The sequence below is a fragment of the Uranotaenia lowii genome, chromosome 1 (assembly GCF_029784155.1).
Source record: "Uranotaenia lowii strain MFRU-FL chromosome 1, ASM2978415v1, whole genome shotgun sequence".
In the NCBI taxonomy this organism is placed as follows: domain Eukaryota; kingdom Metazoa; phylum Arthropoda; class Insecta; order Diptera; family Culicidae; genus Uranotaenia; species Uranotaenia lowii.
The window spans coordinates 47,626,383-47,653,437 of NC_073691.1; the positions used below are offsets into that span (position 1 = coordinate 47,626,383).

The 27,055-nt window shown below is 37.4% G+C and overlaps 1 protein-coding gene across 8 annotated transcripts in view; it reads right to left on the reverse strand.

Annotated features, from left to right (window-relative positions):
- Window positions 1-3,605: 3,605 nt before the first annotated feature.
- Window positions 3,606-27,055, reverse strand: part of LOC129749837 (MAP kinase-activating death domain protein) — an 84,723-nt gene continuing 61,273 nt past the window's right edge. For 5 of the 8 annotated variants that reach the window (XM_055744943.1, XM_055744951.1, XM_055744955.1 and 2 more), the window contains 4 exons: window positions 23,095-23,103; window positions 7,655-7,727; window positions 7,488-7,534; window positions 3,606-4,508 (listed from right to left, as the gene is read on the reverse strand). In XM_055744943.1, coding sequence (XP_055600918.1) covers window positions 3,642-4,508; window positions 7,488-7,534; window positions 7,655-7,727; window positions 23,095-23,103 — 996 coding nt within the window. In that variant the 3' untranslated portion in view covers window positions 3,606-3,641. Of the gene's footprint in view, window positions 4,509-5,010; window positions 5,318-7,487; window positions 7,535-7,654; window positions 7,728-23,094; window positions 23,104-27,055 lie in introns of those variants that run through there. The other 3 variants (XM_055744979.1, XM_055744940.1, XM_055744970.1) reach the window with 2 other exon arrangements.

Consider the following 27,055-nt stretch of genomic DNA (forward strand, 5'->3'; position numbering starts at 1 on the left):
GGCAACGGCTTGAGAAAGTGGAGTGCTTCCAGTATCTTGGTAGCCAGATAAAGCCTGATGATGGTATTAGGAAAGACATCGAACCTGGATCAGAAAAGCCTGATTTGCGATTTCGAGTCTTCGGAACATCTAGCGGTCACGCCAGATCTTTTTACGAACGAAAACCCGAATCTTCAGCTTAAACGTCAAATCCGTATTGTTGTACGGTGGGAAAGCTGGTGCACATATGCGGTAACGACGCAAAAACTACAAGTATTTGTAAACCGCTGCCTGTGGAATATCATCCGCGCTTGGTGGCCAGGCAACTAGATCTCAAATGACGAACTACATCGCTGGTGTCATCAAAGGGCGCTAAATATCGAGATTCGGGCAAGTGAAGATGAGATGAATTGGGCACACGCTGCGGAAAGATGAGAACGAAATTTGCAGAGAGGCGTTTGAATGGAGTCCAGAAGGACATCGAAGAAGAGGCAGACTCAGAAACTCGTGACGTTGAAGCCTAGCCGCCGAAATACGAACTGTTGACGAGAGTGTTGACTGGGACCAAGTGAAGACGCTCGCTCCGGATCCTCAACAATGGAAGTCTTTTACCACGGCCCTATGCACCTAAGGATCGACGTGGGAACATTAGGTAAGTAAGTAAGTCTTACAGACATTCATTCATCTAAAGCTTATCATTTTGATGACAGAACGAAGACTCAGATAAGGGCTTGTGATATTTAAAAGCTTTCAAAAGATATGTTCCTTTTTCAGATTCAAGTTTATTCGGTTCAACCGTTCATATCATCTTTATACCATCGCTCTCTAAACATACCGACTAGCATTTGCTTTTCGTTAACAGTTTTCTTTTGCGTTTATCTAAACTAAATCGAAGCTACTATAGACTTTCCCAAACGAGCAAGCTCAAAACGAAAGTGAGTTGAGCACACATAATCCTTCCCAACCCAATTCAGTGGCAACCAAACTCAGAGGGATCTGATCTGCTCATCTGCTAAACTGTACCTGCTGATGTGGTTGAAGTTCAACCGTTGAACAATCTAGTTTAAGCCTACAGTTTAGTACTTAAACCCTCTCTTAAAGCACATCTCTAACATTGTTTATCCTAACAACAACAATTGGAACTAAACATCGAGAATACCTAAATATACCTATACCTACTTGTTCTAGGGTTCTAGTTTTTGTTGGTCAATCAACGTGCGAAACGTTACTTACGGGTCACCGAGAATCGAACCAGTGAACCAAAAACGAAACAAACGACAAAAAACGATAAAAACAAACGACACAACTTGGGAAACCTTCCTTCAACCCTCGCCTTATGTTCAAAAAGTTCTAATACTGGTTTTACATTTGGGAACGATCGAGAGAGATTGTGTTTCAATAACATTTTCGATTTTTTGTGTGTACATCGTCTTGATTGTGAAATTGAATTAAATCTTCTATCTAGTTTGTGTTGGTAGAGGCTATCGTTACAGCGTTTTTGGTTTATTGGATTTTTTTGCTTTGTAATTCAGTGACTAGTGAGTTGAACTTTTGGGTTGGAGATACAATTTGTGATTTCAAGTGTATTTACATCTACGCTCCCTTACCTTCTTCTTGAAGAAAGATCCAAGTTTTTCAAGATATAGATTTTGTTTCTAGATTCTTTTTTTCAATAATCGCTTGCCATGCAGCTGTGATATAGTTTGCTGTTTTTCTCGTGCGGTCAATAAATGATTATTTTTTTTTTAATTTAAAGCGGTCCTGATTCGCTGTTTAAAGTTGATTATGTTGATTCATAGACCAAAAGCTCTTCTATTTACAGTGGGATGTCGATTTGGAATCAGTTCCTGATTGAAATGGTGCATCTTTATCGTTAACCAAAGGATCATCCAAAAACTTTTCAATAAAAATCTTTTTTAACAAAACATTCACATTTAGAACTTAAAACATGAAAAAACGAGCATAATTTTCGAGATTATTAAATCCACGAGGTATTCGGACTAAAAACTTTAGTGCAAAAAATTGTCGTTTTTTAATAGATTTGATCCCTCCTTATTCAAGAACATGACAGTTTTTCACCCCTAAAGAGGATTTAATTTTATATATTTTATAAATTTATAATACAGAGGCTGATAGTAGTTGATAAACCTTTATAGAATTCTAGTTCATATCTTGAATTCGGTTTGAGAGTTTGGAATAGAAGCTAAGAATTCTTCCTTTCGATAATCGACTTTTAAATAAAAGTTCAAAATTCGATTCGAATTCGAGCTCAAAAATCGTGTTCAGTATTTGAACTCAGTTTGCAAAGTCAGAATTCTATTTTTGTGTTCGAGATTAGAATTTAAAATCTCGATAAACAGGGACGACTGTTTTAAATAGTTGATTTTTGAGTGAAGTTAAAACGACTTTCAATCTCGGATTTATAAAGTAAAAACAACTGTTTTCGTACTCCGACGTTTCGTTCCTTATGGTGTCTTCTTCAGGGGCGAAAAAGTGTCGTTTGATTGTAAGGGTTTACTCAGCATATCTCAAGATCACGAGAATACTCTTTCGCGCCTGAGAAGACCCAATGAGGATCAAAACGTTTGAGTAAAAAAACAGTTGTTTTACTTCATTCGTCAGAGAACTTGGAATTCAAGTTTGGATTCGAGTTTAAAATTGGAGTTCTAAATTCTTTTTATTCAGAAATAGTTTTAAAATTTGAGTTCAAAATTCAAAAGGTCACTAATTCTTCAGAACACTAACAATCGGAATTCGAGTTCGGATTCGAGTTTAGAATTGAAGTTCTAAATACCTTTATTGAGAAATGGATTTTGAAATTCGAGCTCGAAAATCAAGTTCGAAATTCGAAATCAGTTTACAAAGTCAGAATTCTATTTAAGTGCTCGAGATCAGAACTCGAGTTCAGATTGTGAGTAAGATTTTATGTTCAGAAATCGATAACGGTACTCGTGTTCGAAATTCGAGTTCTTGAGTTAAAACTTGATTTCGAATTACTAGCTCTTAGTTTGTGTGCAGAATTCTTTCTTCAGCAGAAAGTTCGAATTTGGAATCCTGGATCTTATTAAAAGTTTGGAATTTTAGTTTAAAATTTAAATTCAAACTCTCAGCACTGACCATATCTACTGGAAACTCGATTTCGTTTGTTGGATATTCTTCCAGAGGAATCCAGGATAGGATTCCAGAGTGCGCATCAATCGATTTGAAGACTTGCAATTCCAGTAAGAAAGTCCCACCCAGCTTTTAAGGAAAAATAGGCAATTTCAATGATAAAATCGGGCTAAAAAGATACATTTTTCCTACAGGGCATTTTTTTATAAAATTTTGCGGGTTCGCAACACCGACGATAGGTGGCAAAATTAGCCAGAAAATGATCGGTTTTTTATTCTAAGTGTCATGTCAGTGTGATCAGAGATCTTAGTTCAGAATTTCAACTCAGAGTTCGAGTTCCGATTCGAGTTCAGCATTGCAGTTGGAATGCTAGTTCATAATTCTAGTTTTGATTCTCTTTCATTACTTTTCAAGTTAAGATTTAAGGTTGATTTCGAGGAAAGTATACTTGAGTCGGAAACTAGGATTAAACATAAATTTTCAATCAAAATTAAGATTTTTGTATACGCCTTTGAACTTAGATTAACGATTTTTCTTTTCAAAATCCCCGCTTAATTTTTCCTCAACATATTCTGCCGCTGCTGGTACATCATCTGAGCCGTCGATGGAGGCGATTGATTGGGCGGCGAGGCGGCCGAAGTTTGACGTTTGAGCTGCCGGAAGTGGCCACCACCGGTCGGGGAGCTGGACGGGATCTGAACCGAGCCGGACCGCTGACCGAGACCGATTCGTGGGGGAATGGCCGGCGGAGGACCGCGATTGGGGAGTGACGATTGCTGTGGAAGCCGGCTTCCGCTAGTGGCCGTCGCCGATGGCAGCACCGGTGCCTTCATTTTGGGCGGCTCCGATGAATTCGAGGTTGAAGTTGATGAGGAGGTGGAGTTGGATGCTGATCCGTTTGAAGAAGTTGGTCTCGCTGGAAGCGTCGGAGGTTGTTTGGGCTGAGGCGCCACAGATGGCGTTATTGGTGCTGTTGTCGTTGCCACAGGAATTTCCGCGACTGCGGGCTGTTGCTGTTGTTGTTGTTGTTGTTGTTGTTGAGGCTGCTGCGAACGCTGCGTTGGTTGCTGAATGGCCGTCGGATGGGTCTGCTGAGGAACTGGTTTGCTGATGATGGTTTGAAGTTTCGGGGAGACCTGCTGCGGCAGGTGAGTTTGTTGTATTTTGTGATTGTTTTGGGTTGGGGGTTGCACAAGCTGGGTACTGATCTTGGCCGAGGGAGGCGCCTGATGAGCCACTTGCTGTTGTTGTTGCTGCTGCTGTTGCGGCATCGCGGCACTTGTCGTCGTTAGTGTTTGCACCTGAGAGTTCAATCCAGTCGAACCGGCTATCGAAATCGCCGGGTACTTTTTCTGCCATTCTTGCCCGGCGGCTACGTACGAAAAGACACACAATACCGAGTAGCAAATGTCATCGGCCTTCAAAGAATGAGGGAATGGAAAAAAATCAAATCAATTTCCGTCTACTGAGACAGGTCCGAGTACTTCCATGAGCATGGGGATGGGTATTTTGTTTTCTAATCTAGTGATCGTCTTTTTGTTACATCGGCTAGAGTCAATCAGATCTAGTTGTAGTAGGCCATGGGCAGCATGCTCATCTAACTATCGGATTTTCCTAATAACAAACAAAACGAAACGCATAACAAAATACTTCTACTTGGGTTTAACAGTTCCAAAAAAAATAACATCTTTTAAAGGAATCGCCAAAAGTTAGGCAAACTAAAAAAAAGACAAAATCAAAACTTAAGAAAACAGAGACAGTTCAAACTTACTTTCAGCGGAGCGGGTGGGAGACAGTAATAGGGGAGATATCACACTCACACACAGACACTCGCACACTAAGCATGCAGCAGAGTTAGTGGCAGTACTAGAGCTGTAGAAGTAGTAGTAGTAGAGATACGTTTTCATCCGAACATAATGCACGGGTGCTTTCAGCAAGGCAGGCCTCCTCCGGTCGTTCGTCCTGTGCTCGCTTTCCCGAAGCCATAACGAGACCGTAACACAACACGCAACAGCGACATCTCTATTCTACCGGATAGATACGTTAGCACACAGATAGGTTTGCGACCGTGAAGGCGAGGCACTTTCATTACTGGTGGCGGTGGTGCTGCAGGGAAAGCGAGCGACGTTGCTTAGGCATCCGCAGCGGATCCCTGCCGTTCCCGGAGCATCTGCTTCGCGTGGCACACCGAGAAGATTCTGTGCAGACAAAGGGCGGCTTCGTTTGCCTTTGTTTGTTTTATGGTTATTAGATATTGGTTCGTTTTCGGTTTAGTTTTTTTTTCGATTTGTACACAACACAAGATGAGGGGCAAGTAGTAGGTTCAAAGGCATTAGACAGTTTTGTACCAGTTTTGTTTTTGTTTTGTTTTTTTTTTTTTGGGTGACGAAACATTCGGAAGTTGCAGTGGGTTCTAGTTCAAAAGCCGACGAGTTTGTGCGAGAGACGAACGTTGGGGGACATTGGAACAGTTAAAAATTGTAATTTGTCAGCAAATCAAAATGAAACAAAAAGCAGCATAAAAGCACTCTATCGTGAGCTTATCATGCGATCAAGCTGAAAAAGTCGCTGTAGGAAGCGTGTTTGTTCATTTATAACCTTAGCGCATTGCATAGTTTACAACAGCGCTTCTGGTAGTCAGATTTGGAACCTTTTGACAGTTTTTTGCGACGGATTCTTAAAACATCAGCGTGGGCATGCACAACTGATGGAAAAGCCAAGGCATTAAATGGTATTGGAGGCTTTCAAGGTTTATCTAGGAGGTCGCCGAAAGGTTCATCTCAGTATAGTCTAAACTTTCATACCATTGAAAGTGTTTATGAGTAGCTTGACGATAACAATTTTACTAAAATTAGTGTCGTGAGCTCGCTAGTACAAGCTTCTTGTGTTAGTATCGCTTAAAATTAGTTTAGCTCCGATTTACACTTGCGATCGGTCAAGTGAAGGGCTTTGACTTGCAGGTAACGAAAATAAGTGTCGCGAGTTCGCTAGTACAAGCTACTAGTATTGTAAAATCTTCTAGTGTTGGTACCGCTTGAAGTTAGTTTAGCATCGATTTCAACTTGCGACCCCTCTAGTGGAAGGGTTTGGCTTGTAGGTGATGAAAATTAGTGTCGCGAGCTCTCTAGTACAAGCTTCTAGTTTTAGTACCGGCAGTAATAAGTTGAGCTCCCGACCTCTTTAGTGAAAGGGTTTGACTTGTAGGTGATGAAAATTAGTGTCGCGAGGTAGCTAGTACAAGCTTATAGTGTTGGTACAAAGAAAAAAAAATTAGCTACGATTTCATCTTGCGACCCCTCTAGTGAAAGGCTTTGACTTGTAGGTGACGAAAATTAGTGTTGCGAGCTCGCTAGTACGAGCTTCTAGTGTTAGTACCGGTAGAAATTAGTTTAGCTCCGATATCAACTTGCAACCCCTCTAGTGAAAGAGTTTGACTTGTTGGTGACGAAAATTAGTGTCGCGTGGTAGCTAGTACAAGCTTATAGTGTGAGTACCGCGAGAAATTTGTTTAGCTCCGATTTCAACTTCCTCTAGTGGAAGGGTTTGACTTGTAGGTGACGAAAATTAGTGTCACGAGCTCGCTAGTACAAGCTACTAGAGTTGGTACCGCGAGAAATTAGTTAAGCTTCAATTTCAACTGTCGACCCTTCTAGTGAAAAGGTTTGACTTCCATTTTATTATATTATTATTAAGGGTTTGACTTGTTGATGATGAGAATAAGTTCCGCGAGTTCATTAGTACAAGCTACTAGTACTTATACCGTGAGAAATTAGTTAAGCTCTGATTTAAATTGGCGACCCCCCTAGTGGAAGGGTTTGGCTTGTAGGTGTCGAAAATTATTGTCGCGATTTCGCTAGTTCAAGCTTCTAGTGTTAGTACCAATAGAAATTAGTTCAGCTCCGATTTCAACTTGCGATCGGTCAAGTGAAAGGGTTTGACTTGTTTGTGACGAAAATAAGTGTCGCAAGATCGCTAGTACAAGCTTCTAGTATTAATACCGGTAGAAATTAGTTAAGCTCCGAATTAAACTTGAGACCCCTCTAGTGAAAGGCTTTGACTTGTGGGTGTCGAAAATTATTGTCGCGAGTTCGCTAGCATAAGCTTCTAGTGTTGGTACCTCGAGAAATTTGTTTAGCTCCGATTTCAACTTGCGACCTCTCTAGTGAAACAAATCAAACTCCAGCAATTTTCAGCTAATTGATCAATGAAGCTCACCTTTTTCTCTACCAATTTGAAAAATAAATGTTTTTACCAACAAACCAATTTACACATTCAATACCGAAAAAACAAAATCATGCCTAACTGCAAACAGTGAGTAAATGGTTTGGGAATTCACAAAAACAATTGGGTGTGGTAGGAGAAAAGAAAAAAAACACAAATATTGGAGAGATAATTACCAATGCAGATTTGAACTTTCGCTGAATCAGCTGTCGCGTTTTGGGATCTGGAAGAAAGATGAACGTGTGTAATACAGTTTTCATGTGAAACAGAAGTAAAAAGAATGCGAAACTTTCAAAAATCGAATGTTAAGATTATTTAAAGCGTGGAAAACCGCAATACTCACTGTACTCCTCCAGGATGAAGACGCCACCCTTCTGGGTGAAACATTTCCTGATATGCTCCAGCCGAATGAAAAACTGTTATTTCGATTGGGAGTGGTTTTGGTTTACATGTATGGATTGTGAGTTGAGACGCCGGAAAATAGAATAAATACGATTTTAAATTTCATGTAATGGTAAGCTACATCTTTTATATTCTCTCTTCGAGAAGTAATTGTGAGTTGATTTCTTGAGTGTGGGTGTTTTTTTCATTTTTCTATTCGAGTGATCGTGTTGGGTGTTAAGGGTGTTTTCGTTTTTACATCCTTTAAGTACAAATATGTTTTATATTTATATTTTTTACAAATTAAAGAACAGAAAATATTAAGTTCTAACTGTTTTGACATTTTTCTAGAAAAAGCTCCACACAACATTCCATCCGTATATTTAGCAAGTCGATGTCACGTTTTTGAAAGCGGCAAACAAGCATTGATCCGGGTAAAAAAATGTAAATTTTATCAACTGTCAAGAAAATCTCCATCAGGACTTTAGCACAGAGACTATAAGTCTTTTAGAGAAAACTTAAAGATCGTCGGCTTATGGATAGTAGGGCGGCAGCCCTACTGTCGAATTTCGCGAACAGACTCAAAAAACAGACCTGTGCAAAATTTCAGCTCAATCAGACTTTATGTATGGGCGCCTCAAAGCGCATAGAGTTTCGGTTTTTTTTACCCTAAAAAGTCATCAAAGGGAGAACCAAAAGAAAACGGACAAATCGAAATTTGAATTTTGATGCCAAATGACTAAGAAATGCATGAAATGTCTTGACTCGGTGTTATCTAAAAAAAAATTTTGCCTGAAACTGACTTTCTGGGACTGTTTTCCCAGTCCCAGAAAGTCGATTTTAGCCAATATTTTTTTTGTCGACATAACATCAGAGCTCGATGTTTCATGCATTTCTATGTCGTTTGGCATCAAAATTAAATTTTTTCCGATTTCCTTTGATCCTCCCCTTACGTGATTTTTAAAGTATTATGTCGATTTTTGACAATATTTTTTTTTCGAGATAACATAAGATTTCGAGGTTTTATTCATTTTTAAGTCATTTTGCATCGAAATTAAAATTTCGATTTTTCCGGTTTCCTTTGTCCCCCCACTTGGTGATTTTTGAGGGTAAAAAAACGACACTTTGAGCGCTTTGAGGCACCCCTAAATTAAGTCCGATAGAGCTCAAATTTTGAACAGGTCAGGTTTTTGGGACAATCTACAAAATGCAGGTACATATATAGGCGATTTTCAAAATTCGATCATGAAATTGTCCTCACACATCTATTAAAGTTCTAATAAACAGCTATCATAAGTAATAAAGGCATGTTCAAATAGTCAAATAACACTTCCATCGAGGTTGTAGAAACTGATCGCGGTTACAGATCTTGGCTTAGAACTGGATACAGCCTTAATTTTTTTTTTTCGGTTTTAGCATTCATAGCAAACTGGCCACCACTTCTCGAAATTTTTTTATTTTGAGTATAAAGATATAGATGAGTGTTTTGATGGAAAATATCGTTTCATTTAGGTTTCTTAAATAAATGTGTGCTGATCCAGTTTTCAACTGCTACTTGTCAAGACAAGAGACGTCGGGCATTAACAGAGTTCGCTCGCAGTTTGTAACATTTTTTTCAATTCAGGGACATGAGATATAAAAATCAGGATATACCCAGATAACCAGAAATCGTAAAGCAGTGTTCATTTTCGATTGTATATGCATCCAGTTTAAATTGGAATTGTATAAACATCATGTTGTAGCTAAACCAAGTTATATTTTATCATTTATGGTTTGTATAATTCATTACATACGATAACATTTTGTTAATCTTATAGAAAGATCAATAAAGTTGTTTTGAATCGCAGTAGAATTGTGTAAAGCTCAATATTTAATCCCACTGTACAATTAAGCAATCTTTCATGCTTGCGATCTATGATGACATATTATTTCCATGCAAGGTTGTACAGTAATTGTGAGAAAATCGTATAGTGTAATTTAAACAATCTATTCATACATGTCATTCAAAGTCGCTTATTGAGATTAACTTAATCGGTAAATAATTGATAATAATGCAATTCCTATACTTAGTAATATCGTAATTATCTTATGACAACAATTGCAAAAATTGGAAATCCTTGACAAATTTTGTTTCAAACATGAAGGCAGTGTTAATTAATCATGTTGTAGCTAAACCAAGTTATATTTTATCGTTTATGGTTTGTATAGTTCATTATATACGGTAATATTTTGTTAATCGTATAGAAAGATCACTAAAGTTGTTTTGAATTGCAGTAGAATTGTGTAAAGCTCAATATTATATCCCACTGTACAATTACGCAATCTTTCATGCTTGCGATCTATGATGACATATTATTTCCATGAAAGGTCGTACAGTTATTGTAAGATCATCGTATAGTGGAATTTAAACAATCTGTAGATCAAATTGTCAAATCGTACTGTCTGTGTCAAATTGTTTAACAGTACAGTAAATAGCTAGCTAAGATCGCACAGCGCTGAATACAATTATTGATTGTTATAGAATCGTCTATGCGATAGATCAAAGTTGTTGTTCAAAAAACGGCATCTATAAATAGATTTGAAGTCCGAAATGATGCAGTCAGTGGTATTTTATACGATCAACTGATTTTTAAACAGAACTCTCAACTGTACATGAACAAATTTGCTTGTTTGTATCAACATGAAATGGCGCCGAGGAAGTATCGAAAGACAGGGATCGGAACGTTGTGAGTTCGAGACTGAGGAAAAAGAGACACATAAAGTTGTATTAAGTTCAATTTTTTTTTCGCAGTAAACATTAAATTCTATTGTATTAATGTTCAAGGCGATTCATAGTAAAATCGTAATAAGGGAAAAATATAATTGCTTTGGGATACAGTAACAATAAATTGTATTACATGGCGAAGAAAGTTGTACAAACCTCAGGCTATCTGCAAAAGGAAATTCTAATCAAATTGTAGGGCAGGCAATAGAAAGTTTTAAGTTGTACAATTCTAAGATTTTATGCGAAGCAAAGTTGCTATCAAATTGTTGAAAACGCAATACAAAGTTTTATCTTTTCAAGGTGGGCAGAATTTGGTCCGTATATTGCCTCCACTTTGGTACGTACAGGCTCATATAGAATATTCTATACAACTTTTTCAGATTGTACAAAAGTGTGTATATCTCAGAAACAACTGAAATATACAGACCAAAATGTTCACTGGGTATGGTTTAACGGAATCGTCGATCGAAGTGAGGACTTATTTTTTCTTGGATGACAATCAACATTTTGATTTCCACCAATGTCTTCAATTCATTTTCCGTCATATTCTCAAAAATCAGTAAAAATCATATTTTCCAAAAATCAGGGAAAACGTAGTCTTATCAGGTTCTCATGTAGGGCCTCCAAAAATCGGGCTCATTATTTGCAAATTGGCAGCCCTGTTCAAGCGTCCCCTCAGAAATCAACAGAGCATGCAAAACAATGAGAATTGAGTCACCTAACTAAGAATAAATCAGTTATAATTTCGTTGAGTCTACACTCGAAGAACGATGAATTTTCATTCACCTTTTCCCACCGAGATATAGGCAGGCAATGATTAAATACGAATGCGTGCATTTATCCGCGCTTTTAATCGAAGCAGTCTACTTCTGAGCAGAGATGCCAATGTGCCTGATTTTTCAGGATTTGCCTGATTTTTCGAGGCTCAGCCTGACAAGCATTTGAAGTTAAAAAGTGAAAATGTGGCTAAATCAAAGCAATCGAAAGATTCCCTTGAATTTTTATTTAAAAAAAGGGAATGAAATGGAATCGTCCCATTACTTTGATTTAGTAGGAGTATTCAACCAAGTAGGGTTACAACACATATTAGAGTAAAAATGCGGAGTGATGAGCAAAAAAAGTTACACCTTGAGCGAAATTTCCGTTTCTTTCACGTAGCCTGATTTACCCTGATTTTTGTTTCACCGGTTCCCTGATTTTTGAAAAAAAAAATGTTGGCAACCCTGCTTCTGAGGTAAACACGCGTACCGAAGAGAAACATACAAACACGATTCGGATCATGTTTGTGTCTGTCCCTGGGCGTGGCCAGAACTACAGATTTCTCCGTAGATCTACGGATTTTGAGCACTTCCACGGGTCTTCAGAAAGATGCTCGAAATCTACGGATTTTCAGCATTTCCTACGGATTTTCTACGGATTATTGAAAAAATTGTGGGGATTTAATGGATAAACGAAAACTCTAACTTACGACTCGTGTATGGTGTGTTTTTCTCTGTCGATAAGATGATGCAAAATTGTCAGAACATTCCAGAAGTATTGTACCGATTCCACTGGCGATTTGAGTTACCTCTCTGTCGATTAATGTTAACTGGGAAGTTTTCAAGAAGAGAGGTTTGTGTGTTTAATCCCGAGTCTCTATGAGGAGAGGTTTTAAGCAGCCAAAAGGCACATTCTTACTTTAAGATGGAACTCAGGAGTTCACATTTGGTTGAATCAATATTTAACGGGAGTCTCAGGTACTCAAATTACTTTCAACTAGTCAAGAACTAACTGTGTCACATGTGGAACGAGAAACGATATGATTCACTTACTTTTAATTGTTTAAAATACGATAGTTTAAGACCAAAACATTAGATAGATCCTTATCCTTGCACAAGTCTGAAGAACGATGATCAAACTGCAGAAAAAATGATTGAATTCTTAAAAGAATCTAAAATGATAGATTTACTGTAAATTAGCCTTAAGTATGCTGGGGATGAATGACACCAGTTTCAAAATGCCGTAAATAAATCAATCTTTAATAATCATAATAATAGTCAAGCACTTGCATCGCCTTTTGAAATGCAAAAATATTGATAAAGGAAATTCTAAGCGCTTTTATTGCAACTTCTTTCAAGAAGGTCGGTTTCGTTCGCTAAACACTTTCTAACAATCCGTTCAAGATACTTCTAGGTGTTTTAAAGAACGTCAGAGAGCGTCACACGTCTTCGGCGCCTCCCGGGAAATACACCCGTCACCCGAATATGGGTAACATGGCGACGAACGTGTCAGACGACCGAAGGCGAACAATAAACGCATTTACTATTGTTATTGTTGCTCCTACCAGCAAGCCCGTTTTCAGTTTGTTATTGCAAGCGGTGCTCCCTACCAGCAGCCGAACTGGAAAGTTTTTTTTTGCTTCCAAGGTCATTTCTTACTTCTTCATTCGAAGTGTGAAGAGCTCGTCAGTTACAAGCCGGAGAAATATTCACTATAGTCGTGCTTTTTCCGCCATGTGATTAGTGAGGTTCCGTCAATTGAGTACGGAGCTGTAATGTTAAGGGAAAATAGCTAGTCCAGTCAAGCGTGGCGGGCGAATTCTCTCAACTCTGGATGGGACTCCAGGTCAGAGGCTTCAGGTGGACTTCAGGGAGTAGAGGTCCCAATGCACCCAATAACCCAGAGTGGAAAACTAGGGTGACGCGGTGTGGTTTGTATTGATAACGGTGAGTGCACTAAATTCCAAGAAGTGCACTAAGTTTACAATTTCAAAGTGGTTGAATATGAGATTTGTACTTGTACACCAATTTTCTGCGGGGCTTAAGGCTACTAAGGTGTGCAAATTTGGTTCGTATTCTACTGGCAGACTTAAACTTTTCTCTGGAATAGAACGTCTCACACGCCAAACACAAGGAACACTATTCATCTCAACTCATATAATTCTTCAAGTGAACCCTTCTGAACGATATTCAAGTTGGTCATCTCGATCCAACAGCAGAGGTCTATTTATTTTTGTCCTGCACATCTCGCTCTATAGACTTTCTATTCCAGACTGAACGACACAAAGGTTACCTGATCCAACTTTGATGTAGGTATTGAATATTCAGCTCTAGAATAATTTCAATTGTTATCCTCCCGATCCAAATTACCTGAAGGATTTTCATACCAACAAGGTATTATACACTAGGCATTCCGCTCTATACAGAATTTAATGGTCCTCTCGATCCAATTGACATACATACTTTGATTTAATTCTTAATCAATTCGATAGTTTTCCAAATCAGCCTTATGAACTGGAATATTCAACTGTTGATTTAGAACCAATGATTTTCACACCTGAATTTTTTTCTGCAGGACATCCTGCTGCAGAAAAAATCAACAAAACGCTTTATTAAGGTAACCATCAGAAACTTTATAACGATCGCCATCCCGTTTCCAACGTAAATTCATAAAATCAGTTAGTGATGGATTTTAGATCATTTAATATCTACTCCGATTTCTCAAAAGTTGTGAGTTAAGCGCCAGTAGTAATTAAAAAAAATTAGAAATTTTGTTTTAGCGAAGAAAGTAAATGTTCTTGAAAATTTTTAGCATTGTATCACAGAGTGGATTAAGGGCCATTTTTGAATTTCTCAAACCCTGGGGTCTAAAAGGCTTTGTTTCGGTTCAAAACTCATCCAAGATTTTTTGTAGAATTTTTAAGTAACGTTTACATGAGTAAATTTAAACTTTAAGGTTTTTATGGGAAAATAGAATATTTTGTACCATAATTTATGTTTCTTCTGTGAATCCGAGTATGTTCATGGTTTTTGGGTCAATTTATAAATTCTTTATGTAAAAGAAATTCGCCGCTGAACAACTTTGTCGAAAACAATAACTTCGTATCTTATTATGCTAAAAATTGTTTTGCTGTCAGGATTATGGCTTTTGGCATTGAAGATAATAAATTTAATTGATATCACTGCTAGTGCCTCACGAAGCATTACATGAAACGTAGTCATGACACATCTCGCTAGGCACTTTTTTTTTTTTCCTTGTAGGGGAGAGCCCACTGCGACCAGTAGTTGATCTATTGTGGTAATTACCCCGCGTTACTGTATGCTATCAGGCTCACCTGCACTATGGGTTAAAGTGACAGTTGATTGCTGACTAAGCATTTTATCCCAATCGGGTATGATATCAAAGATGTATGATATAACCTTCTTAGGGCTGATATGCCACCATATGTCTTGTGCGCTTATTAACTTTGCCCCAAGAGCACGCTCTCTCCTATTAAGGAGGGCGCAGCAGTTGCATAGAAGATGTTCTGCAGTTTCTCTTTCGAACCCGCAGAACCGACAGTCGTCGTTTTGAATAATGTTTATCCGTTTGAGATGTTGTTTTGTTGGACAATGTCCGGTCAAGAGACCTGTGTAAGTACTTAACTCGTGCTTACTTAAGTTCAACATGTTTTTGGAGAGTCGTGCGCTTGGTTCAATGGATCTTTTCGCCTGAGCTGCTCCCTCTGCTGTTCTCCAGTTGGAGACAATAGTGGTGCTTTCCCAGTTCTTGAGTTCCATATTCAAGGCACTCCTCGATACTCCGCAGAAGGGTTCTGGTCCAATTAACAGGCCCTGAGATCCTTCCCTAGCTAGCTGGTCTGCTTCTTCGTTCCCTAGGATACCGCAGTGGCCTGGAACCCAGAATAAAAATACTCTGTTCCGTATGGCCAGGTTTCTTAGTGCAACAATACACTCCCATACTAGCTTGGAGTAACATGTGAACGTACTTAGTGCTCGGAGAGCGGCCTGGCTGTCAGAGAATATATAGATTCTTGTGTACCTGTATCCTCTTTTCAAACAGGCTAAAGTGCATTCTAGAATTGCTTGAACTTCTGCTTGGAATACTGTTGGCCAGTTTCCCATAGGAATTGAGATCCTGAGTCTAGGTCCGAACACCCCTGCCCCAGTTCTGTTATCCATTTTTGACCCATCAGTAAAGAATTTAATCGATCCGGGAGGAACCTTAGGACCACCTGACTCCCACACGTCCCTATCGTTGATAGTTACATTGTATGGTATGTCTAGGTTGAAAACGGGCTCCATCCAGTCATCATTCCTTACAATAAGTGAGTTTATTTTAAATTTATTCAGGATTTTTAGATGTCCTGTAAGATCCCCCTCATAGAGAGTTTTGATTTTTGAGAGTCTCAAGGCACTACGTTCTGCCTCTAACTCAATAAATTGATGTAGTGGCAGAATATTTAGTAGTGCATTCAGAGCCTCGCTTGATGTGGTTCGCATAGCGCCAGTTATAGATAGCGTTGCTATTCTTTGAAGCTTCGCTAATTTCTTCCGGGCCGTAGCTTGCACAGTTTTGGTCCACCATACTAAGGAGGCATAGGAGATTTTGGGTCTTATTATAGCTGTAAATATCCAATGGATGATTTTCGGCCTTAGTCCCCATTTTTTCCCTACTCCTTTGAGGCAAACCCATAGAGCTGTTGTAGCCTTGGCTATTACATGCTCTAACTGTGGGTTAGATGATAGTTTTGAGTCTAGTATGATTCCTAGATATTTCACCTGCGATTCGAAGTTTAGCACTTCCCCATCTAGTGTTAGAGGTTTTAATGCAATTTTTCGTCTCATAGTGAATGCTATCACAGTAGTTTTGGAAGGGTTAATGTTCAGTCCCTCTTCCCTGCACCAGAATAGTGCGTAATTAAGTGCAGATTGCATTCTGTTTGACAACACATTCTCATATTTTCCCCGAACTATTATTACTACGTCGTCTGCAAAGCCAATAACTTCGAAACCCATAGATACAAGTTTGTTTAGGAGGTCGTCCACGATCAATGACCACAACAACGGTGATAGAACCCCACCTTGGGGACATCCCTTAGTTGGAGTGGCACTGATCGTGAGTCCTCCCAAACTTGCATAAATGGTTCTATCTATCAGCATGGTACTAGTCCAGTTAACAATTGCCATGTGGCACCCTCGTCTTTTCATAGCTGATTCGATTGAGTAATGAGATGCGTTGTCGAATGCCCCTTCAATGTCTAGAAAAGAAGCAAGTGCTATTTCTTTTGCCTCCATTGTCTTTTCTAGTTTTTGTGTTAAGGTATGTAAGGCCGTAACCGTTGACATACCTTTTTTGTAAGCGAACTGAAAATTGTTCAGCTTACAAAAGCTAAGATACTGAGATTTAATGTGCTCGACAAGTATCTTCTCCATTATTTTCAAAATAATGGATGTCAAACTGATAGGTCTAAATGCCTTTGGTTGAGTTTTATCTTTTTTTCCTGGTTTCGGAATGAAGATAACGCGCACCTTTTTCCACTGGGTGGGAATATGACAGAGGGTCATACTGGCGACAAACATCTCTACCAAGGCAGGTGTTACCATTTGTTTTGCTTGCTGTATCTGGATTGGCATAATTCCATCTTCACCAGCAGCTTTAAATGGCTCGAATGTACTTATTGCCCAGTTAACCATTGACGGTGTAAAGATTGTGCGCGATTTGCGGAGAGCTTCCTCGCGTCTAACACTTCGACTGGGTCTTCCAGCCAGAGTGTCCATAATCTCTAACCCTTCGATGGATCCTGGAAAATGCGTACTTAGTAGTAATTGAAGTGTTTCTTCTGGGTCTGTAGTCGCTAGGCACTTAGCAGTGATGTCAATTAAATTTATTGTTTTTCAATGCCAAAAGACATGCCCTCATATAACATCTCATAACTTTTTTGTCCTAATAAGATACGAAGTTACGGTATTCGACAAAGTTGTTCAACATAAAATTGATTTTAGAGTATTTATAAATTGGCAAAAAAAAAGCAAAAAGAAGAAACAATAACGATGTTGATTTTTCAGTATAAAATATTCAATTTTTCCATACAAACCTCAAGGTACAAATTTACTCATGTAAACGTTACTTAAAAATTCTGCAAAAAATCGTGGATGAGTGTTGAATCAAAACGAAGCTTTTTAGACCCCAGAGTTTGAAAAATTCAAAAATGACCTCAAATCGACTCAGCACGCTAAAGATGTTCTTGAGAAAGCTGAGTTACCTTTCCAAACTCCGTATTATGGGACAATCGGATATTTGGGAAAAAATCCTATTTTAGTAATGTTTCCTTTTTTCGCATCTTACCTTTTCGAGACCAGTAACCTATTTGTTGCAATGTAAAACTCCTGCTCCGGCATCTAACTTATGTTTGCCCTCATCAATCACACCGATAATAACGGATTTTGGTAAAAACTCAATGTTTTTCGTTCTAAAGCAATGCTTCTGGGTCTTGAAAACCATGAGATCGGAACTTTTTAGTGTATTTTTTTTTCCAGAAACTTTTTCAAAAACGTGACATCTTGTAAAAAATTTTTTTTACTATAAACAAGCACCCCTTATGAGGAGGTTTTTGGTGTTGTCGTTTGAGATTGTAGGTAGATAATTCGATAAACAAAATATTACAGACACATACTGGCTACACGTTCAAAGCACAGGCACATACTCGTTAGTAAAAAAGCATCTCTAAATAGTAGTAGCAGAACACACAGGTGGCACGTTTTTAAGCACTACTCAGTGGTCGGGCTAAGCAAGGTTCAAACCATCTACAACGCACGAATGCACGAACGCACGCACGCACGCATCATCAGCAGGATTGTTACTAACGGGCTGGCAACACACAAGGCAACCAAATCATATTTTTACAAAATATGTGTTACTAAGCCAATAACGTAATATACAAAAGAAAAACGAAACGGAAATAATCAAACTCAAAACTAAGCAACGTTACGCATAAAGCTAGATGAAAGCTCAGTGTTTTTCTTTTATTGATTTTTTTTTTATTTTTAAGGTGGAGTTGGATTTTCCTTATTGGTAAGAATGGTTTCGGTGTTATTTTTTTATGTTAACTTTCGTTTTATTGTGGAGGAAAGGGGTTTTTTTTTGGAGTCATTGCACAAAATTCGGAAAATCATTTCGCATTCCGTTTTTTCCAAATAAACTGATTTCAACTAAGAGTTTGCTCAAATCGAATAGCAATAGCAGTAAAATGTCTTGGGAAACGGGTTTTTTTCACGCTGACAACCACATAAATGTTATTCAAGATATGCTCGAGTTTTTTTTTGTTTTTATTTTTACGATCGAAATTAGCAAATACAAAACTAGTACTTGTGAGATGGTCTCTAGAACGAAAAAACGAAAATGAAGTATATCGATCAAAACTGTAAGAAGACAGAGAGGAAGAGAGACGGAGGAGAGAACGAGACGGATAGAAGAAGAAGAACATAAGAGAACAAAAAGGTAGAGTGGAAATTTTTTCTAACGGAAATGGATCGGGTTTTTTTTCTTAACGTTCGTTGGATCTGCTGAAATCTTTATGATCTTTTTCAAAACATCATGAAAAAACCTAAAATATTAAAATGATGCTTTCAAGTTTTTTTGATTTATTTAAAAAACAAAAAATATCATTTTTTAAAGGTTGAAGTTTTGAAAATCTTGAAAGAAGTTTGAAGGCAAGTTTTGAATTCCAAATATCAGTTCAAGAATTCTACCTAATTTTTTTTTTTAATATTTTGTATACATTCTGATTATCTTACTTTCTGACTTTTTGATTTCCAAGACTTCTTGAATCCTTGTCTGGCTTTCTGTCAATATGGTTTTCTCACATTTTACTTTTCAGAATTTCTTGTCTCCTTTTTGCTGACTTTTAGACTTGCTAACTCTCTGGCTTTCTATATTTTTTACAATCTGTCTTTCTGTCTTTCTGATTTTCTGACTGTCTGAGTATCTGAACTCCTTAAATCTTTATTATTTTATTATCGACATTTTTAATTCCTTATTTTTTTACTTTCTGACTGTAATTCTTTCTGACTTTCTGTCTTTCTATCTCTGTGTTTTTTTTTCAATTTATTTTAAATTACCAACGTCTGACTTGCCGATTGCACTCAGAATAATAATAACCCAAAATTAAGAACGCCAGCGCATCAAAACAAAGTTCAGCTGACATTCTTAATTTTGGGTACCCCAAAATGAAAGTTCGTAGCTCGAACTGACCGCCCCAAAAAAATTTCCCTTAGTTTTTGGTTGGTTTTGTTTTGTTCCCAAACAAGTTGGTCGCAATTCGCAATTGAGAAAAAGGTCTGGATTATTAGTTGGTAATATTTATTTAAATATATGCTTTCTTTAATAATCAAATACAGAATTTTTCAAGAAACGTTTAATCTCCGGACGTCTCTTCTTCGAAAGACGCTGTTTTGGCGTCTACTTCCAGCGGATTTGGAACTATCTGATCTAAACAAAACGAGCAGGCCGGTAGTCCGACAGGGAGGAGGAAGATAAACTATTCGGGAAATCGGAACGTCCACCCACTGTTGAAGGGAGCTCCATCTCAACTAAAAACCCCTGTGCTGGAGCCACCCAGAAACGACTGAAGTGGTAGAATAAATCGCCGGAATCCAGACAATCCTGCTGTTCCATCAACAACATCGTGAATAGTCAGTGACGATTTACATAGCTTTCACAAGTTTCATTTAGCCAGCCTAGTTACTATACGAAGGTGAGAAATAGTATACATATGTATAGATAGTTGATTTATTATCTCTTTTCTTAATTATCTTTCTTTTTTATTTTATAGGTATACGAGATTCCGGATGACTGCGGGTGCATCGTTCAGGTTAAACCGAAATTTCCCACCAGTTCCATGGTGGGAAAGTGGTGTATGTGCTCTGTTCATCCGAACCGACATTAATGCATGCATGCTCTCCGATGGCAAAATTTCGACTTTTATCATATTTCGTTTTCGATTGCTGCCGTGGCTGTTTAGGAAAAATGTTTTTTCTATAAAATAAATTCATTGAACAAAAATAAAAAAAAAAATCCTTCATTGAATATATATAATCCCTTTTGATAAGCGGTTCTTGAAACAAAAAATCCCTACGGAATGACAACACCCCAAAATTAAGTTACGAGAATGACGTTTATTCTCAAGTTTGGGAAAACCCCCCCAAACTTATTTTCGTCGGGAGCCAGTTTCATTCGATTTTGCGGCATTACAACTTGATTTTGGGTTGTAGCGGCTAAGAGTGTGTCATACTTTCTGACGTTTTGCCTTTTAACCACTGATCACACTGACATGACACTTTGAACAAAAATCCGATCATTTTCTGGCTAATTTTGCCACCTACCGTTAGTATTGCGAACCTGCCAATTTTGACAAAAAAAAAGTGCTCTGTTGGAAAAATGTACCTTCTTAGCCCGATTGTATTGTCGAAATTGCCAATTTTTCCGCAAAAGTTGGATGGCTCTTTCCAACTGGGATAGTCTGGGATTCCTCCCAACTTTCTCAAATGTTAATTGAGGCCATCAGTATCAGAAGGGTGTAAGTGCCAAAATCATCAAGTTTGAGTAAAGTATGCCTAAAGATTCTTTATGCTTCAAACTAAATCTGGTGCAAATTAGTGCGGATTAGTATTGAACACTTTTTCGACTGAAGTGAAACTGCTCGAATTCGAACAATACATGAAAAATCGAGCACCTTGACAAGTTTTAATTGCGTTTGCTCGAAACTATCATTTGGACACTTGAATCCCACTGATACCAAGCGCCTCAATTGTCTTAATCTCTTACTTTAGGATTAGGCTGATTTTGACTTTCTGACTTTCACATTTACTGCAATTTGACACTTTGACCTTCTGACTCTCTCAAACTTTCTGAACTTGCAATTATTCGGCTCTCTGACTCTATGTTTTGTAAATAAAATTGCTCTGACTTTCTAACTTTAAACACTGACTAGACTGACATGACACTTCGAAAAAATCCGTTCAAGTTTTGGACCGTCGACATTGCGCTGTTACAATTCGAGCACTGAAAATCGATTTGAAATACCCTGTCGGAAAAATAGCATGTTCTCCAATCCGTTCAGTCCGTTCGAGTTGTCTAAACTGATCGATTTTTATCAAATGTCTGGTTTAATTTTTCCGCCGGGCTACAACATCGATCGAAGCGCCTCTGGTATCGACATTGCTCGTTAATTTTCGAGCAGCCGAAAATCGAAATCGAGTGTCCAGTTAGAGTAGTCAGTGCTTTTAAGCTTACTGGCTTTTGATTGAATATCTTTTTGGATTTCCTTCTGAGTGATTCTTCTTTCTTCTCAACAATTTACATTTTCAGTAGTTTTCGCAAATTTTGATAATTTTTAAAATTTTATTCTTAATTATTGATAAACAGAGTGAAAGCACATATGAACAAGGCTTTGCAAAGAGGGAGGAAACATTTGAGGGTATGAACTTTTTTAATGTTTATTTTTGACTTTTTGAATTCGAGACAAATATTTGGAGTATTTCCAATGATGTCTTATATTTGTAAGTTTCCAATTTTATCGGTTTTCAAAAGTTTTTTGTTATGGATCTGGAAAAGTGCGCTACTTGGAAAGAAAATTTTAATGGAGGAGGGAAAGTTTTGGGCAGCAGACAACTATTGGTTATACTTTGGTCTCTTCAAGAAAAACTGCGTGTATGGGGACAATTGAAGACCTTCGCAGGTCTCCAGCGCTGCAAGAATGCATCTACGTTTCAATTCTACATATGTATACAAACTCAATGAATATACTCGGACAATCGCTAGCTTAACTATCTTAACTTAAATGCTTTGTCATCGGGTAATTCTAGTTCCATAACGAAAACACAAAAGACGCACTAAGAAAATGTTTACAGAAAGATTCAAGAGAGTGAGAGAGAGAGAGACAGAACGAGAGAGGATGAATGAGAAAACTAAAACAGAAACAGAAGAAACCGAAAAACCGAATAAGGCTGCACCACTACAAAGGAAAAACCACACTGTTTCGGTGTTTTTTTTTATGTTTATGTTTGCTTTTGTACTTTTCTCTGTACAAATCAACTGAAAAATCAAACATCTAGCTTTAGGTATCGGAACAGGTTTTGGAGGAAAACTAGTAGGATCGAAACTAAATAATTCGAATCTACGGCTAAACGAAAAGATAAAAATTGGGAAAGAAAGTGAAAAATTTGAAAACGCTATTGAGTCAACTACAAACAACTACTATTCATGTTTCAAGAATGTCGAAAGAAAACTAACAAACTAAAGAAAAAGAGAAAGCGGCAAACCGCATAATTTGCTTTTATCGAACAAATTAAATTTCAACTGATTAAAAAAAACTACCACTTGTGTTTTTTTTTTGGCAAAACAATATTCGAACACAACGAACGGAAAAGTTGATTTTTTTTGGGAAGTGTCCTTTTTCGGCGATTTGGTTGATGCAAATCCAACCCAAGTTTGGCTAGCAACCAACAGATGGCTCTAGGCGACAAACGAAATGACAAACGAGAAACAAAAGAACAAAGTTTTCTTCTCTCGCGTGACGATTTTGTTCTGCTTTCACACACACACCGGCGAAGGAGCCGGTTTAAAATTGACAAGTAAATAAAAAAAGATTTTTCCAACGAAACGAAAAAATAAAAAGCTTCAGTTTGATACATAGAAATTTTGCAACAACCATTACGCTAAAATATATCGACTTTCAACGTTTAATTGCATCAGGTTTTACAAGTATTGAAGTGTGAATGTGTGGTGTATTAATATATATTTTTAAATTATTTTATTCAACTGATAGAATTTATGACTTATAAGGTAGGTAGTAGGTGAAAAATTGAATAAAACTGTACCTCGAAATCCTTTTTTCATCCGCATTTTGGGCAAACAATTTCAACAGTTTTAGCGAATTTTTACGGGTAGTTTGTTTGTATTGTTAACATGGTATTTTTACGTTCGACATTTTGGGTTTCATGTCGTTCGATTTCGTTCATTTTTTTTTGCGTTTCGAAATGGCCGCATATTTGACGTTTTACAGTTCAACGACAACATGTGGGTTTTTTTAGTTTTACGTATCAATATTTCATGTTTGACAGTCAACAGATGGAATAAAAGAGAAAAAAAAGAGAAACGAAAATATGATTAGTTGTTTTCTGTTTGTTGTTTTTTTTCTATAACTAGAAAAGAATTTCTTTTTTAGCAATACGCACTTTCCAAAGGAACGAAACATGAACCTAAGAAATAGCGAAATAACTTGAAAGTAGCATGTTTTTAGAAAGAATCAATAAACATAAGAAAACCAGAAAAAGTAAACAGAAACATAACAAAAGAAGAACGAAAATGCCAAGGCAAAACATGAAACAAGAATCGAAACAGAAACATCAAGGACCATCTCAAAAGTTTTTTTTTCTTTATCGTTTGTACGGCATTACTTCGGCGGGGTTTCTTAAGCTTATTGGCACCTAGCAACTGTCTTCTGTTTAAGGAAGACTCCTAGAGCTGGGGACAGTGAGTACAATGTTGTTGTTTTGAAATTAAGTAGAACGAAAATGATTCAATCAAACTAAAAAATGCAAAGTCAAAGTAAAACAAACTGTTAACCGTCCCTTTTATCTCTGAAAAGAAATTTGTTACCAGTGATGAACGGTGCAGTTAAATGTCTTTTTTTGCATTCTCTCTATCGAAAGATAGACATTTTTTTCTAGATTCCGTTCACAAACTAGGAATTTCAATCTGTCGTTTTTCTATAAACTATTTAGAAAGTAATAAACGTAATCAACTATTTTTAGAATACTTTTCGATGTCATCCATTGGTTAAATTTAACATCGATTATACTAGAGGAAGTATTCGAAAAAAAATACAAAAAAAAATTTAATTGTAGAAAAGTTTATTTTTGGAAAAAAAATTAGTATCATATCGAGATTTGGTTATACTTGAAAAGATGAAAAAGAAATCAGATTATGATAAATGACAGTTAGTTTAACAAACATATACTGCTTTTTACAGGCTCTTATCAAAAGAACAGTAAACCTGGTCTTGGTTATCTGGATTGATTCATGCAATCGACGGACGGTTCTATTGATTTCTTATCTCGATGTTAGGGTATTTAAGAGAATGTTTTGTTGATAAATCTTTAGAGAGATATTTGAAAAAAATCCGCAACATTGGATGTTTTAGTTTTAGCGACAATCAAAACTTGGCTTCATTTTCTTCATATCTCCAGTTATTTGATCGCTCGTGAAGATATGGAATAGTGAAATATCCTACTACTTGTCGAAATAAAAACATACCATTTCTTTCATCATTCTCCAGCTTAAGGTCTGGCTGTTTGATCTTGAGGTTCAAATTTTTGTCGACACTTTTAAGTTATAAGTTGTAGAACCTAAGAACCCAACTAACCATGAGCACTAAAGCTTTGTATTTTTATAGCTTAATACCACTATTGAAGTGCTTAATTAAACTATATCAGCACATCAAGTGCAGTTTTGCATTATAACAACCCTTCGAGTGCTATGCTATCAGAATTATACCACTCTTTTAAAATGCAACTAGCATTTTATAAGCTTCGAACAATGCTTTTTAAATGCAACATAGTTCTTAATCAGAATAACAAATGCTATCTTTTCTAAGCATTAAATTAGCATCACACAAGCTTGCTTTAATGCTTTTTAGCACTATGTAAGCATAACAGTGGAATTATGCCAAAACACATTAGCATTTGATGCTGAATTATTGAAAGTTTAGAGCTAGGTTTTTGATTCAAATAGGGATTTTTTCAAAAATTTAACGCGGACCTGATAGGTCCACAAGGGAACATCCATAAATGACGTAGCATTTGAGGGGGAGGGGGGGAGTTTGACTTTGTGTGACGATGTGTGACGAGAGGGGGGGTAGGGGTTCAAGTAAAGCTACGTAGCTTTAATTAAATATCGAAAAAAAAAATCAAAATTGAGCAAAATTATGCCTAATTCAATCCAGTCTGAACATGTAGCTTTTGACTCCTACTGCCCGACTGTTTTCAAGCATATCAAGGAGCGTACATGCAAGAAATGCAATTTATATTTTGCTTCAAATGTTCTCCAAAAGGAGCCTAGCAAAATCTACAAGGCCCCAGCTTCGGATAGAAAGATTCGTCCAAAGCGAATTGTAGGCAAAAGAGGATACGAAGTGCTGGTCATCACTCCGGAGGACGATAGAGAGAACAGACGATGGAGGAAAGCTGCCCAACGATTTCATTGGAATCCCGAATGAAGATAATTTGGACCGCCGCAACTGATTGAATACTTACTAGCTATCCTATTTGTTGAAAGGTAGCTTGATTTTTTTTTGACTGATTGATATGCTTTTTTAAACTTCCATTTATAACTTCTTTCCCTTTTTTTGTTATTTTTTGTATTATTCTTGCAAAATGCTGATAAAATTAAAAACCGATTTTTAAAAATGGGGGGGGGGGGTGTTATTAAAGCTACGTTATTATCTAGGGGGGGGTCTATGACTTTGTGACGAAATGCTACGAGGGGGGAGGGGGGCGTATAAAAACTCAAAAAAAAGCTACGTCATTTATGGATGTTCCCCAAGTAGAGTCTATGAACCAGGCCAACCTCTGGACAAGGCACAAGAACAATGAGAAGTGCCAAAGCAGATCCAATGCCAATTGCTCACCAGGAGGAACTGATAAATTAAAGGACCGTTTTTGGAACTAAATTACCAGAAACCATCGACCGGGAAGAGCAGCTTTGGGGGTAATTTAACCTCCAAAAAAAATCTGCTAACACATAATCGAAGACTGGCAAAACAGTTCCGAAAACACTGAGCACATGGAGCAATGGACTGAGTCGATTTGGGGTCATTTTCGAATTTCTCAAACCCTGGGATCTAAAAAGCTTCGTCTTGGTCCAAAACTCATCCATGATTTTTTGTAGAATTTTTAAGTAACGTTTACATGAGTAAATTTGAACTTTTAGGTTTGTATGGGAAAATTGATTTTTTTGTACTGAAAAATCATCAGCGTTTTTGTTTCTTCGGTGGAACCGAGCCAGCTGACAGTTTTTGTGCCAATTTATAAAATTCCGAAGGGAAATTTTCCGCTGACCAACTTTGTCGAAGACCATAACTTCGTATCTTATTAGGCAAAAAAGTTATTAACTGTTTAACAGAGGTATGTCTTTTCGCATTGATAAACGACAAATTCAATTGACATCACTGCTGGAGCCTCGCAAAGTATTGCAAGAAAAGTAGTCATGCAATACCTCGTTAGGCGCCCTGCAGGGATGTCAATTGAATTTATTGTTTATCAATGCGAAAAGACATACCTCTGTTAAACAGCTAATAACTTTTCTGCGTAATAATATACAAAGTTAAAGTCTTCGACAAAGTTGTTCAGCGGAAAATTTTCCTTCGGAATTTTATAAATTGGCACAAAAACTGTCAGCTCGCTCGGTTCCACAGAAGAAACAAAGACGATGTTGATTTTTCAGTACAAAATATTCAATTTTCCCATACAAACCTAAAAGTTCAAATTTACTCATGTAAACGTTACTTAACAATTCTGCAAAAAATCATGGATGAGTTTTGGACCAAAACGAAGCTTTTTAGACCCCAGGGTTTGAGAAATTCAAAAATGACCCCAAATCGACTCAGTCTAATGGAGCAAACCGAAAAAAGATAAGCAAACATGTTCAAGTATTTCCCCGGAGAGCTATGAGGAAGTGCCGACATCAACACTGTCATATTCCAATTCAGTGGAAAAAGGTGCGCGTGAACTTTATCTCAAAATCAGGGAAAAAAGACTCAAGCTAAGGCATTCATACCTA